The 14,484-nt window shown below is 48.2% G+C and overlaps 1 protein-coding gene across 2 annotated transcripts in view; it reads right to left on the minus strand.

Moving 5' to 3' along the window:
- Nucleotides 1-13,173, minus strand: part of CHST11 (carbohydrate sulfotransferase 11) — a 250,163-nt gene extending 236,990 nt beyond the window's left edge. Inside the window, exon 1 of one of the 2 annotated variants that reach the window (XM_045553066.1) lies at nt 12,404-13,173. In XM_045553066.1, coding sequence (XP_045409022.1) covers nt 12,404-12,506 — 103 coding nt within the window. In that variant the 5' untranslated portion in view covers nt 12,507-13,173. Of the gene's footprint in view, nt 1-12,388 lie in introns of both variants that reach the window. The other variant, XM_045553065.1, reaches the window with a different exon arrangement.
- Nucleotides 13,174-14,484: the final 1,311 nt, after the last annotated feature.

Below are 14,484 nucleotides of genomic sequence, written 5' to 3' on the forward strand. Positions count from 1 at the left end.
GGGCCTGAAATGACTTCAGGTATACGTATATGACTCTGCAACCAACATCTCGTATTTAACACGTCAAGTCCTAAGACAGTCACTATTCTTCCCAAAGACAATAAAACCCAGGAAAGACAATATCCCCTTAAAAAAATGGGAGGGAGGGACAAAACAAAACCAATCCTAGTCCAATGCAGAAAAAGTTCTCTAACACTTTAGAGCTATACTATCCATTCCATTACAGTAGCCGCTAATTACATGAGGCTAACAAACATTTGAAATATGGCTAGTCTGAATTGAGATGTCTCAGAAGTGTAAAATACACATTGGATTTCTGAAGACTCAGTACCAAAAAAAAAAAAAAAAAAGTAAAACATTGCAAAAAGTTTTAATATTGCATACCTGTTGAAATAGTTTAGATACTAATTTCACCTGTTTCTTTTCACTTTTTTCAATGTGGCTACCAGAAATGTAGCTACGCACGCAGCTGGCGGTATATTTCCACTGGACAGAGTTGCTCTACAGGAGTCTTGTTTCAGACGCTCCCACTGCAAACTGAATCAGCAGATCCCTTCCCGGGACACACTAATTACTGTTGCGGTTGCAGTGCTACAATTTACCACAACTTTGACAGTTGTTCACTTTTTTGGCTGCCTCTACATCCAGCCCCGGTATTTAAAGCGGTAGTTCTTGGCTCTCGTAAACGACAGGTCATTGTCGAATCAAACCGAAAATCAAATCAGCAATGAAAATTCCACACCCGCCACTCCAATGAGGGGGATTTTCTTCTTAGTGGCCAATTGTCATCGAGGCGTTCATTCATTCGACAAATATTTACTGAGTGACTACTGTGTCCCGGGCTGTATTCTAGATGTCAGGATACTGCGGCAAACAAGACACGGCCCCTGCCCTGAAGGAGCGACATACCAGTGCGTGTGACAATAGAGGTGTGCACATGCAAAATACCTCAGGGACGCAGAGGAAGGACGTCCACCCCTGGTTCTGACCAAGAGGAGAAGGATAAAGGCTTCACACGGGAGGTAACACGTGAACTAAACTTTGACCTCAGATCACATCCGAGTTGAAGAGAGAGATGAGTGTCATCTGAACACAGGTGACAGCACTGGCCCCAGAGGGGATGGGCTCACCGGGGGTAGAGTGCAGAGTAAGCAGAGCAGAGGCTATCCCTGAATGCCCCACTTACTGAGTCTACAGCGGAGCACAAGGCCCTTGTAAAATAATTACTTCTTGACCTAATTAGCTGAAACCAAGAACACGCAGAGGGGGCCTCCTGTTGAGATGAAGAGCACAGTCTTTGGTATCAGTCAGACCTGAGATCCTGTTCCAGCTTTCCCGTTAGGCAAGCTCCTCAACTCTCTAAGCCTCAGTTTCCCCATCTGTATAATGGGATTGGTAAATTCACACCTCAGAAGGCTGTGGTATAGATTAAATATCATAATCCAAGTATAGCAGTTGACACACTGTCTGAAACATAGTAATTACTTAGTAAGTGATCATTGTTGTTACTGGTTTTTTTTTTTTTAGTAATGCATCTGAAAAATATTGATTCTAATAAAGTTTCCAAACGACTGATATTTTGAGCTGGACTGTGCTCAGTTGCAAGGGAGCCTGTCCAGTGCATTGCAGGACGCTCTGCAGCCTCCCTGGCCTCTAGATGCCAGGAGCAGTCCCTCCCCAGTTTTGACAACCAAAAATGTCTCCAGACCAATATTGCCACCTGTCCCCTGGGGGGAGAGGAGGAGGAGAGAAGCCAGCTGAGAACCAATGGTCTAACTCAATGATCAGGTGAAGCAGAAAGAGGGCCATGTGCTGAAAAAGATAGAGACTTTCTCAACGCGTAAAGAAACAGACGCTTCCCGGCCCTTCTCTTAACCACGAAGCCCAGCAGGGACTGTCTCAGACATGTCCTTTGCCTCAGGGTGAGGCACGCTGGGCCCAGCCCAAATCAGGATTACAGAGTCTTTTAACTAAATTTCATACCTGGTCTGGTGAGGATGGGAGGAAATGGTCCTGCACCTCAGCTCTGAACGACATCCCCAAGCAAGCTCCACGACGCCTGCAGTTAGGAGGGGTGGGGAGGCCTGATCCCTGGACAAGAAGAGCCCAGAAGGTCCTCCTCAGCACACAGCAGGTCCAAATGTGGAGACAAAGGCCAGTCGGTTCTGCCCGTGCAATGAGCCACACTAACCCACCCGGCAACTGCTCGTGCAAGGGCTGCCATCACCCAACTGTTAGGTTTCTGAACCTGCTTTCCATCCTCCTTCCAAAGCGTTCAGCATTGGAAATGGCATTGACAGGTGCCCTGTGTTGTTTTATTTTTCAACTGTCACTTATTAAAGCTAATGGGAACCTGAGGGTAATTATGTGCATAATTGGTGCGGGGGGGGGGGGGGGGGGGGAGCTTTGGTCTTTGCATTCAGCATGAAACCACAAGGCTGATTTTTCATCAAACGCAAACTCTGCTTTCGCAAACAGCTACGCCAAGGCAGAGCTACGTGCTGGCCACGGCAGGGAGGTGTGCCAGCGAGCACGGCCGACAGAGGGTTAGAGCACACAGAAAGGACATATTCGTAGGAGTCTAGAAATCAGACCCTTCCGGTAAATCTTACCATATAGGACACACATGTGAAATGGATAACAGTTTGCTCGGGTTTCAAACAGAGTGAAATACAACAGCATTGTTGTAAATGTGACAAAGTCTTAGAATGGGAACCACAGTGCATGTATTAGAAAAATATGCATATGCTGTTTTTACATCAATTTTCAATGCATTTTCACATCTACTTTCTTTCTCATTTAATCTTTACCACCACCACCCTTGGAAGAGTTTGTATCACTACCTTCACGTGGCTAATGGGGGGACCAAATCTCTAGGTTTGTGACTTTCAGTCATTCAATCAATTATTAAGCCCCTACAAGGTGCTGAACGCTTGCCCAAATCATGGATGCAGCCAAGTACCACGTCAGATGCTGCTTAAGCAGAGTGTCTTGAGGTATTTCTCAAGGAGGCGCATTAGTGGCATCTGGTGGGAAGACTCTTTGATGGGCAGAAAGGTCCCAGGCCTTTGCAGGATCCCTCGCACCAAATTCCAATAGTTCTCATCAAGCCTTGGGGTGGGTGGGAGGAGTAAGGCCCAGTCGAGAGCCCCTGCTAGATGTTCAGAGCAACACATGTGAAGCCAGACAGCCCTGGCTTAGTCCTAGTTCCATCAATTCCTCTCCTGGCTGGTGATTTTAGGCAAGTTATATTCTCTACTCCTCAATTTCCCCCCTTGTAAAATGGTGATAATGATAGTGTGTACCTTACAAGAGTCCTGTGAGGAATAATATATATTAAACACCTGACCCACATTGGCCTTTTGTGAGTAATACCCAATAAATATCTTTATTTCATCAGCTCATCCCCTGTGTATCCTCACCTCCCTTCATCTTTAAAGCCAGCTTCTCACAGAAGCCTTCCCTGAGCACCCTATTTAAAACTGCAGTCGCCCCCACCACTGCCATTGCACGTCCCCCTCCCCTGCTTTAGTTTTCCTCCGTAGCATTTGTCACCATCAAACTCTCTATAATTTCACATGCATTTGTTATTGTCTGTTCCATGAGGACATGGATTTGGGTCTAATTTGTTCCTTGCTGTATCCCCAGCAGCTAGAACAGGGCCTAACTCTTAGCGAGCGTTCACCAAAAATACCCGCAATGATGTCAAAGGGATATAGTAGCCAGCCCAGGCCTAAACGCTGGTGTCTGAAACTCCAAGTTCTACGCTCTTTTCACTATAGCGAGTGACCACATATGGCGATATTAAGGGAAAAATATGTCAACCCTTAAGAAATGTGAAGTGTTCTGTTACAACACTGCCTTAGAGGGGCCTTTGTGTTTTCCCTCTTCTGAGGCTCTTTGAAGTTAACAGCTTCTAACAGAAACCCAGCCACCAGCCTATGTCACCAGAGTTGCCTTTGTGGGTTTTTTTCCCCAAAGCCGCTTAAGATAACCACTCAAGCCACAGAAGGATAAGGACTTAAACACTTAGATCACCAGGTTTCTTTGTCTCTATCCATATCTACCTGAGATAGAACTGAATTCCCAGTGACACTTGCAAATATCAGCCCTACCCATACTGCTTATCTAAAGCCAAACTAAGCCACCACCACTGCCACCACCACCGCTAGAATCAGTGCTGGGTTAACACTGCACTTTTACCCAAAGTTGGCTATGGCAGGTCTAACAATGACCCATTACATTCAAGGCCAGTCTAGACCTGAGGTTCCAAAGTCTAGTGGACACTGTACCACAAAGGGGTCTGGGAAGGAAACATCAGACCTTCTATTTTTATTTGATCTGGAAAAAGAAATTTAACCAATGTTAAGACTACAGATTGACACAAAACCCCCCATCCAACCTGTCATATCAAATTACATGCCATTTATGAAACTCAGGCAGGTATCCTCAACCACAGAGTGAACGATAGTGGTCACTTCAATAACCCCACCACTCTCTGCATATGTCAATGTCTACGGATCGCCATTTACAACTGAATCATAAGTAGATTTCCGCATTATATTATTAATATCTACTTTCAACTACACTTATCCTCACCAAATAGAATCAAGGCTTAAAGAGACCCCAGCCAAGAAAGCACCATGCAGCGTGGAGACAACACAATGCAGGCGTGCAAGAAAACGGCATTCCTCTCCCTCGAGTACCACCTCTCCATCAAATCCTCGTGGGCCACGTTACAAGGTCAAAAGAATGAAAGAATCGGAGTTGACAAAGAGTCAGCCAACAGAATTATCCAGAAGAGCATGAACATGTGGATTTACAGTCACCATTGTTAGAAAGGATTCTATCCTAGATATTCAGACAACAGTAGCAATATGTATAAATTATTTATAATCAAAATATATTGGGGATGGCTGTTCAAACATGTTTTACCACTAGGGCATCGTGAGTACTGTGGTTGTTTGCTCATCATTCCTTCCACCCACCGCCCTTCTCTAGAAGACTTTCTAGCCTGCAGAGGCTGGGAATTTAAGAGCTGTCTTTCCCAGGATCCTTTGAAGCTGCGGTTCTGGATGTGAACTTCGTTCCTCCAAAGAGAAGCAGTCACTTGAGATTTGGAGAGCAGATGTGAGGCAGTGGTCATCTTCCTGCCTTTGGGGCTGTTTGGCTGCTGGCAAACATAGTGATGGGGACAGGAGGGTTTTTGGCAACAGCATTCCAGAGTTCACTCTCTGGCTTTATCGTCCGTTTGTTCTTGAACTCAACAGTTCCAGACACAGTCTCAGAGGTGATGGCACTCTTGGAGAGTCAGTTGTTTTGAGCAGCCATGCCAGTGTTTGTTTATACATTATTACATATACCACTCCCATTAGCTGGGACTCATTCCTGGAGCCCCATGCCTCTGGCTCTCCAACAATTTTATAAACACCCAACGTTCTCCAAAAAATACCTTTCTGCTTAAAATACCCTAGACTGCTTTCTATTTCCTGCCCTGAACCGTAGCAGAATAGAAGCAGAGGGGTCTGGGAGACACCAGAAGCTGTTTGTACATGACGACCCAACCTGGCTCCTCCCCCTGGGTTCCGTGCACACAGGTGGGGTGGCCACAGAGGTGGAAGGGGTGTCTTTGAGAATCACTCATTTATGCTTTCAGCATTCCCTAAGCACCTCTGGGCCAGGCTCAGAAGCCATAAAAGATGAACCTGCATAATCCACGCCTTGCTGAATCAAAAGGGGAAGATGTACAAGTAAACGGGCAATACGTTTCCAAAAGGGCTGAAGAAGAGAACTCATAAAGGCCTTGAAGGCAACAAAAATCCACATCGGTGAAACTCTCCCCAGGAAATGTCCATGTCTACTTCTATTTGAACTTCCAGGTTTGATTTCCTAGGCTTCCCGCTCTGACCGTTTACCAGCCTCATCAGAGAGATACTAACTACAAGCCCTGAGGCTCTGGAAACAGGTGCCCAGGAAGGTGGAAAGACCCTGACAGCCTGCATGCTGCTCGGCCTTTGAAAAAGCGGGTCATCGTGGCTAACGGTATTTGTGAGCCCTCGGTTGGAGCCTGCGGCGTGGAGGAGTGTCGTTCTTCTTCACCTTACTGCGGTCACGGAGTGCGCCGTGGTTTACAAAAGGTACTTCTGCAATGCACACAGGCCTCAGAGGGCATCAATCACTAAGGCACACTGCTAAGAAAGAAAAAGCCTGCTCATTAAGGGGAGCACAGTGCTAAGATGCCATCAATTACAACACAGATTGCATAAATACTAAAATGTGGAAAAACACTATGTCTTGCAATCAATAAAACACAGTCATTCATGGTGCTAGGAAGTGGGAGACCTCAGACTGGGACTCCGGTCTTTCACTCCCAGATCATCATCAATCCATTTAGTCTGTATATTTTTATTGAGAGCCTAAGTCTGTCACTTTGTACGGGTATTTTTATTCATGCATGCCACGGATGGCACCCTAAAGATTTTAAGCATTTCTCCAAACAAGCTCAGTCAAAATTGTCCTCAAATCTCTTTTTCTGATTTTTACATTACCACTTTAACCTTTGAAAATGGGGGTGGTCTATTGGGGGTGCGGCTGCAGTGGAAGGCAGTGAGGTGACCATTTTACCAAAGTGTCCTATCAGCTGCCCCAAAATAAACACAAAAGTGCAGGTAAGAGTCTTCATTTTCAGCTCTGCTACATCATGGCCACCCTTGTTCCATGTCACCTTTCCCCAGGAGTCCCCTGTTGGAACCCTCCAGGGTTTCCCATCCCATCCACACTCAAGGCCAAGGTGCAACACAATAATCTCTCCTTGCCTCATAGTCCTTAGCTACCTCCCTCCCCCGCTCTGCTACTGGTATGTTCTGTGACCTCCTTGCCATGCATGTTCTATGCCTGGAACATGCTTCCTGGAATGCACACATGCCCAGCTCTTTCACTTCCTGCAGCCTCTGCTCTCCAGTGTCATCTTGTCAATGGCATTCCCTATTCACCTTCATATTAAATTGCAGCGCCTGCCTCTCACATCCCTCAGCCATCTTCCCTGCTTTGTTTTTCTCTTAACACCAACTGATATACCATACATTTCACATCTACATTTGCTTAAAGTTTGTCTAGTCCACCAGAATGTAAGTTCCATGAGGGCAGAGATGTGTGTGTTATATCCCCCATGCCCAGAACAATATCTGGCACAGAGTAGAAGAAAGGCGGGGAGAGGGGCAGAGAGAGAGAGAGAGAGAGAGAGAGAGAGAGAGAACAACTCTGTTTGTAAATTTCGACCACACTGGATCTAAGATGCATCAAATTACAAGTTCTGGGAAATTTTAATTGACAGATCAGATTGTTCAATGATCCCATAGGGAGAACAGCCTCCTCTTTTATTTGTTAGAAAGATGGGGTCCCAAAAATTCAAGGGAAGGAAAACAACAACAACAAAAATGAGTCAGCAGAATGACTTCTGGTTTTTCTCAGAGTATGAACTTAGAAGAGGCCTGCTGACAATGATTTTCATGAGAGCCTTTCTCACTTGACCTCCTGATTAAGAAGAGGTTTGTCCTTTTGGTGGATTTAATAAGGGAAAGGGTGGTGCTTGCACTTGAAAGCCTTCTACTTCCTGTTTTCAAATGGCTGTGCTGATAAAGTTAGTCTTGAGCAAAATGATTTTTCAACCAGACAGATACTAACAGCAGTCACTTCTGCCGGAGGATAGATCCCCTCACCCCTCACGCCACAGAAATCCCCCAACCACCCTTTCTATAGTACATTTTCACCTCTTTTATTTCAGAAGGCAATGAAAACGAGGACCCCTGAACAGCCCCTATAACTGTCAAAGGAAATTGCCTAAGTCTATCAGTTTCATCTTAGCACAGCTATGAAAATGCCCCATTGAGGCGAAAACATTTAAATCGCCAAGAGGAGATCCCATACTGAAAATGTCTTATTGTTTAGTTACGTAATGCTATTTTCAGGATTTGTAAGAGTCTTGTATTTGAGACCCTCTTAATACATTTTCAAAGGAAGTTTCAAGGAGATAACATAAGAACAGCTCCTATGAATTGGTATGACTCCAAACTCATTCCATGTATAAACAAAAAGATTCTTTAATGTAAAACTAAATTTGTGCAACAAACAAAGGAATGATACTAGACATCCTGCAAAGGGGTAGGATGCGGGATGGAGTCACATGCAGGTCTATAAATTTAAAACGTTATGGCTAAACATTGTCCTTAAGCTTAATAACTAGCTGCCATAATGATGTATTTGTCTAAAATACCTATTAGCAAACAGGATACAAAATGTATGATGTTATCTCAGCTATTTATACATACATATATATGCACACACATATGTATCTATAATATAGTTTTTTAAAGTCCCAGTTGCCTCTGGGTAGTAGAATAAGGATGATTGTTTCTCCTAAATTTTCTAAAATGAGCACATATTATGTTTACAATTATATTAAAATTATAATACAAAATGCATTTTATGCTCCACCTGATTAAGTGAAACTGCAAGGAGGTAAACTGAGAAGTCTTTAAATAAAGAGTACAAAGAAATCCCAGGTGACAGTAAAAATAAACATATTACAAAAGAAAAGAATAAAGAGAGAAAGAAAAAAAAAAGAGAGAGGAAAAAAAAAGGCTTTCTCCTCTGCTGGCTTCTTTCTATGAACAGTAGCTTTCAAACAAAACCGCAATCCTACAGAATAACACAAAAGGAAGGTTCAGTGAGCTGTCTTCTTACTCTCCACACAATCGCAGCCTGGGGGCTTCTGAGCTTTGTACTGCAAGACAGCTCCATCAAAGCCCAGCCATCTGCAGCAGGTATGCAAGACATTTTAATGTAAGCCGAGGAACTTTCACAGGACACATTCATTGATGGACACAAACCTGTGCAGAAACCACAGGTATTTGATTTCATTCTTGCTGACTTCGCCCATAGAAGGTTATCTGTCCTGTGAATGGATTCCTTTAGCTCAATGGCTAAACAAGGCCAAACTTCCCCAGAATTCAGGGGCACCAAATTTAGACCACAGTGAAAGCTCCTGTCTGGTGCCTGATGAGCTTAAACCGAGTCAAGGTCTCAGGGGAACTCAGAGACCAGGAAGGCAGGAAGTGTCCCCACCGGACAGAGCCAGAGTTATTGACCAGGCATTCTTGGCAAGGCCTGAAGCGACCTTCCTGAAAACCCGAGAAATGGGTCTTCTGGAATTTGGCCACTTCATGCATTCATGCAGCAAATATTTTATTGAGGCACTGTGCAAAAAACTTTGGGATTAAAATGGAGCCTAAAACCTGGCCCCTGCCTTAAAAAATACTCTTAATGAAGACTAAGAGTGTCTTATTGGTCTTCTTAGTCTTTGACTAAGAGTGTTAAAGACTTCTAAAGAAAACTGTCCTATTGATGAGGCCCCCTTCTGCTAAACCCTCCTGCAATTGACTCAAATTTACAAATTACTCAGTCTTAGGAATTAGAAAAGTGCAAAAGACAATGGACTCCAGATTAGAATTTGAGGAAGGGGCAGGCAGCCCCAGCCAGCTGTCTCTTTTATTTTCTTTCCCTTCTCACACCCTCCAGCCACCAATGAAGCCTGGAATCCATCATTTCTGCAATACTATTTTTTTCTCTTTCACATCCAGGTATATCTGGAACTCATGCCAGAGGGCTCCAAATTTTTAGCAACACAATCTGTGCCATGCTGTTGTCCCTTCTGCCTCTCCCTTGGTGATTTGGAGAGACTCAGACTGCAGAGCCAGGCTAAAGGATCAGCCATCATTACCCTAAGATCCTCCAGAGAAGCAAAGATTGTGTAACTTTTAAAGAAATTCAAACCAGTAGAAAAAAGATCTAGCAAGAGCTGTCATCAACAGCGTACTTTAATAAAATGAACCCTCCAAAAAGAAAATGTTTAATGTGAATTTCAAAGAGTATTTTTATGCCCCATGTAATAATAAACTGTTGACGTAGAGTTCTATAGAACTAACTATATGTAATTCAAAATAAGGAAGACCTTTTAGTTGAACTATCTGCAATTCTACATTCGACAGAATGTTTTGAAAGTAGTTTTTACTATGGATTGGGGGGAAACATGTCAGAAAAGCATACTTATAGAAATTCAAATAATAAACAAGTGCCATTTCTTGAGAGGAAATGTTACAAGAAAGGAAGGCAGGATCCATGACAGAGGATACTTATCAGCACAAGCTTATAAAAGGTTCTCTCCCTCCTTCCAAAAGCCTAGACCAAAAGGAGCAAATGCCACTTTCAAGTCAATTTCATATTCTAACTAGAGCAGGAAATTTTAGCAAAGTGCCAGTTACAAGTTGGAAGTTTCTTCCTTGTATCTTTGGCCAGAAAGTTACTTCCCAATTTGCCCACAGGATCCTTGAAAATCATATTTCACCAGGCATTTAACAGGTACGGAGAAGCTAAAGCGAATTCCTATTGCAAGCTGACGCTCATCCCTATTCCAGGCATTTCTGCAGAGAATGACTGGCACACATGGTCCCAGCCAAACTTTAAGAGGCCTGAACAGAACTCTGGAGTCTAGACCAAATCATCCCGCCCCTTGTTTAAACTGTTTGAGTCCCAGTGTGTAAACTGTTTGAGCCCCAGTGTATCTGCACACCACCTAGTCTGCTGGCCCTCTGGGACAAGTCTGGCCTGGTCTCCGGTGGCCCCAGGATCTTGGCACCCACAGATGCCCCTGTCTGTCTGGTCCTGCCCGCTGCAACCAAGGCCTGTCTGCCGGAATGCAAGCCAGGTCCATTTTTAAATCCCCTTAGAAGTTTCACAACCACAGGTTTGGGTGAGGAGACAAACAGCGCTGTAGTTTGCTGACATTAAACTAAAAATACCCAGCTGCAAACAAAAGCCATCTTTTACAGGGCTGGCTCGGATGTCCTGAGGTTACACGTGGTAGCGTGGGGCCATATCCTTGGCAGTGTGGCGGCCTTAACAACTGCTCCAGGCCGAGTGGGGCAGAGCGGCCGGTCTGTCCCTGCGCTGTCAAGGAATCGCGCAGGCGGCAGCCCGGCCTGTTTGATGGAAAGAACAGCTTTATTCCTCTGCCGTGGACCCAAACGCCGGCTCGAGGAAAGTGTGAGATACACACGGAAAGGAGAGGCGGGAGGCAAAATGAAAAACACCAACCCCATTTCCCTGGAAGGAAATGTGTTTCCACCTCCCTCCTCCCTGCAATTAGAAAAGCAAATTATTGCTGTGACTACGCTGAGAAAGGCAACTCGGAGGCGTACAAAATGGATTTCTGAGCCAACGTGGCCCGGCGGGCGCTGCTGGGGAGGGCGCCCGGGAAGCGGGAACCGCGGCGCGGCGGGGCGACCGCGGCGGGGGAAGGCGGCTCGGGAGCGTCTACCTGTTGGGCTGCGGCGCCAGCTGCCACCCCCCGGCCGCCGCGCTCCAGGGCGCCTCTCCCTCCCCAGGTTCCAAACTTTGCTTCGCGCCCCTGGGAAGCGGCGAGGCTCGTCCCTCTGCCAGGCCAGATTTCGGATGAGAAACTTTGCCTTCAGGCACAGGGGACCGGAGGAAGGGGACTTATTCCCACGCGGCCAAGAGGGCTCCGGGTGCTGGGAATCCACGAGTGGGGGATGCAAACTGACGGTCAGCCCAGGACCTGGCCAAAGTTTCCTCCAAAACTGCGATGGCTAAAGCGTGACCCAGGAGCTCAGAGTCCCCAGCTTAGGGTTTGGGGATAAGGGGTGGAGCTGGCCCCAGGGCACCAGCCGCAAGGTCACTGCGGAGCTGGACCCTGGAGGCAAACAATCGGTGCCTGGCCAAGGGGTAGCGGGGGGCACCCAACCTCTCTCCACACCTGCTCAGCTCCGCGCCGAGCCCCGGACACGTGGGAGCCCAGTCCCAGGCTCCCAGGCAGCTGCTGGGACTCGCAGCCTCGCCCGGGCGTGCACCGTCCGCCCCGGCCGCCGACCAGGAAGAGGCAGCTGGCCCGGGCGCAGCCGGGCGGCCTCTTTCATCCTCCGACCTGGGCGGGAGCGGGGAGGGAGTTTGGTTCTCTTCCCTCCAACACCTCACCCCCGGCAGCTCCCCACACCTCTACCTTCCCCTGCCACCTCGCATACAGACAGACAGACAAGGGACACAAAGAAAAAAAAGAAGAGAGAGGAAAAAAAAAAAAAAAAACTACCGCCCTCCTGGTCCCAGCCTCCAGCTCGGAGCCGGGAGGAACAAGAGGAGGGAGCACACCTTCCCTCCTCCTGCCCATCCCGACTCGGCGACCCGGGCAGCAAGGAGCCCCGAAGAGGCCGAGGGGGAAGAGGTAAGGCTGGAAGCGGCAGAACCCAGGCGGAACGAGCGAGCGAGAGCGCGAGAGAGAAGAAAATATCCAACAAAACCACGCTAACGCGCCCCCTACCTGGGTGCAACATACTTTGGAAATAGAAGATGACCAGGATAAAGGATCCCAAGCAAGTGGCCAGCACCATCCGGCAGATTCTGTTCATCCTCATCACTTCCAGCAGCGCCGGCTTCATGGCTTTGTCCTGGCTGCGGGGACCGGGGTGTCCGGGAGGCGCGCCCGGGGCGCAGGAGCGAGGAGCCCGCCGCGCGGACCGGAGCCCGGGAGGCGCAGGGCAGGGCTGGGCACGGCTCGCCGGGAGGATCGGGCCGGCTCGGCGGCGGCTCTCGGAGCCCCCGGCCCGGGCGGGGGTGTGGAAGGCGCGGGAGTTGGTCTGGAAGTGCCCAGATGCGTGGACCCGCCGGCCGCGCGCCGCCGCTCCTCCCCGTCGCCTCCCCGCGCTGCTCCGCCGCCTCCTCCGCTCCCGCCGGAGGCCGCCGCTGCCTCCTCGCGGGCCGGGCGGCTGGGGTGCGAGCGGTGATGGTGCCGCCGCCGCTGCGCTGGCCGCTGTGGCTGTCGGACGGGCCCCCTCCCTGCTCTCCAAAGGCTACTTCATTGCGCTCCGGTGATCTATATATTCCGGGGCTGGGTTTTACCGAACGCAACTCGCAGCCCCCGGCGAGGGGCGGGCGCCTGCGGAGAGCCGCGAGGAGGGAGGGAGCCGAGCGCCGGGGCGGAGCGTCGCGCTCCCCCCGCCTCTGCCCGGGATGTGGTCGCGTCCAGCTGTTTCCCGGGGAGTGCGGAGCGCGCGCCGCGCTCCCGCAGGGTCCCAAAAGCCCTCAGTCCCCGGCCGGGCTCGGCCGCCGTCTGGAGGTTGTGTCAGCGTTTCCATGACAAAACCCGGAGGAAAAAAAGACGAATAAAATCGCCTCGGTGCTGCCACCCACCCCCGCCAGCGTCAGGAGGGGGAAGTGGCAGGGAGCGGGCTGGATATCCGAGGGGGGAATGAGGGGGCAGGGTTCTGGGGGCACGCGATTATCCAAAATCCCTGGGCGACGTAGCGGGGAAGTTGCCCTAAGCCCCCAGGACGCGAGTGTCCTTTTCCCGACGCTCACACTGAACGGTTTCGTTTTTCTTTCCATCGGCAGCCCAGTTTGAGCGTTGTTTTGGGAAGGGGTTAAAGAGGGCTGCCCTAAAGTCAAGGTTAGGGAAACTGCATGACCCTCAGGGGGCAGGCGAAGGCTAAGCTTTCCCAGAGACTTATGTAGACAGAGTCTGGGACATTCACCCTCATCCCCAGCCCTCAAGGCAAAAGGGGTTTGTGGATTTTAAAACTCTGGTTCCTCAAAGGGCAGAGCTTCCTCCAGATTATCCAAAGCGCACAGGAGTCTGAGCCGGGAAGATGTAAGATGCGCCTAGGAAACCACCTCATCCAAGTCCACCCAACTGCTGGAGAAACCAAGCCCGCCTTAGCATTGACAGGTTGATGGAAAGATGGCGTTGCCTTCTTGTGTAAAGTGATTTAAAATGTCCAATTCCATGCATTTAGGTCGTTTAGCAATCAATGAAGTGGACACAGGCAAATAATGTGGATAAAAAATGTTATTTCAAAGGCTAATTTTTATGCCTTAGTATCAAGTCATTACTAATACTATCTCAATTAATAATGAAACAAGATATTGCATCTTTCATTGCCTCTCACAAAATAGGCATTTGATAAATTCCCATTAAAGCTGAATGTAATGGGCCTTATCCTCCTCTCTGTACAACAGAGACAGGACTTGCAGTCAGACATGTGCAGCGAAAACCACCTGTGCAAAGTCAGTTCCCTCCCTGCAGAGTTCTCCTCCAGCAGTTTGCATGGTAGGGAAAGTAACAAAGCCAGCAGCCTTGCCTTTGCTTACAGAAGACAATCAATTGCAGCACAATATTTGCGAAGCCGGTTTGTACTGTATTAATTTGTACTCACTTGTGAACGAGTTGCTTGTTACAGGCAGCCGAGCTGAACAAGCTCTAGTCAAAGTCGTTCTCCAGTGAGTGACAGGAGATTGGGGATGGGAGCTGCACTGCCCCCACCAGCAGCACCAAGGCAGGGAATTCCTTGCCGTGAGCATGGCTAGATGAGCATGGCTAGATGAGCACTTTCAGAAACTTTTACCTAGAATGTCAGTCTC

The sequence above is a fragment of the Lemur catta genome, chromosome 6 (assembly GCF_020740605.2).
Source record: "Lemur catta isolate mLemCat1 chromosome 6, mLemCat1.pri, whole genome shotgun sequence".
Classification (NCBI taxonomy): Eukaryota; Metazoa; Chordata; class Mammalia; order Primates; family Lemuridae; genus Lemur; species Lemur catta.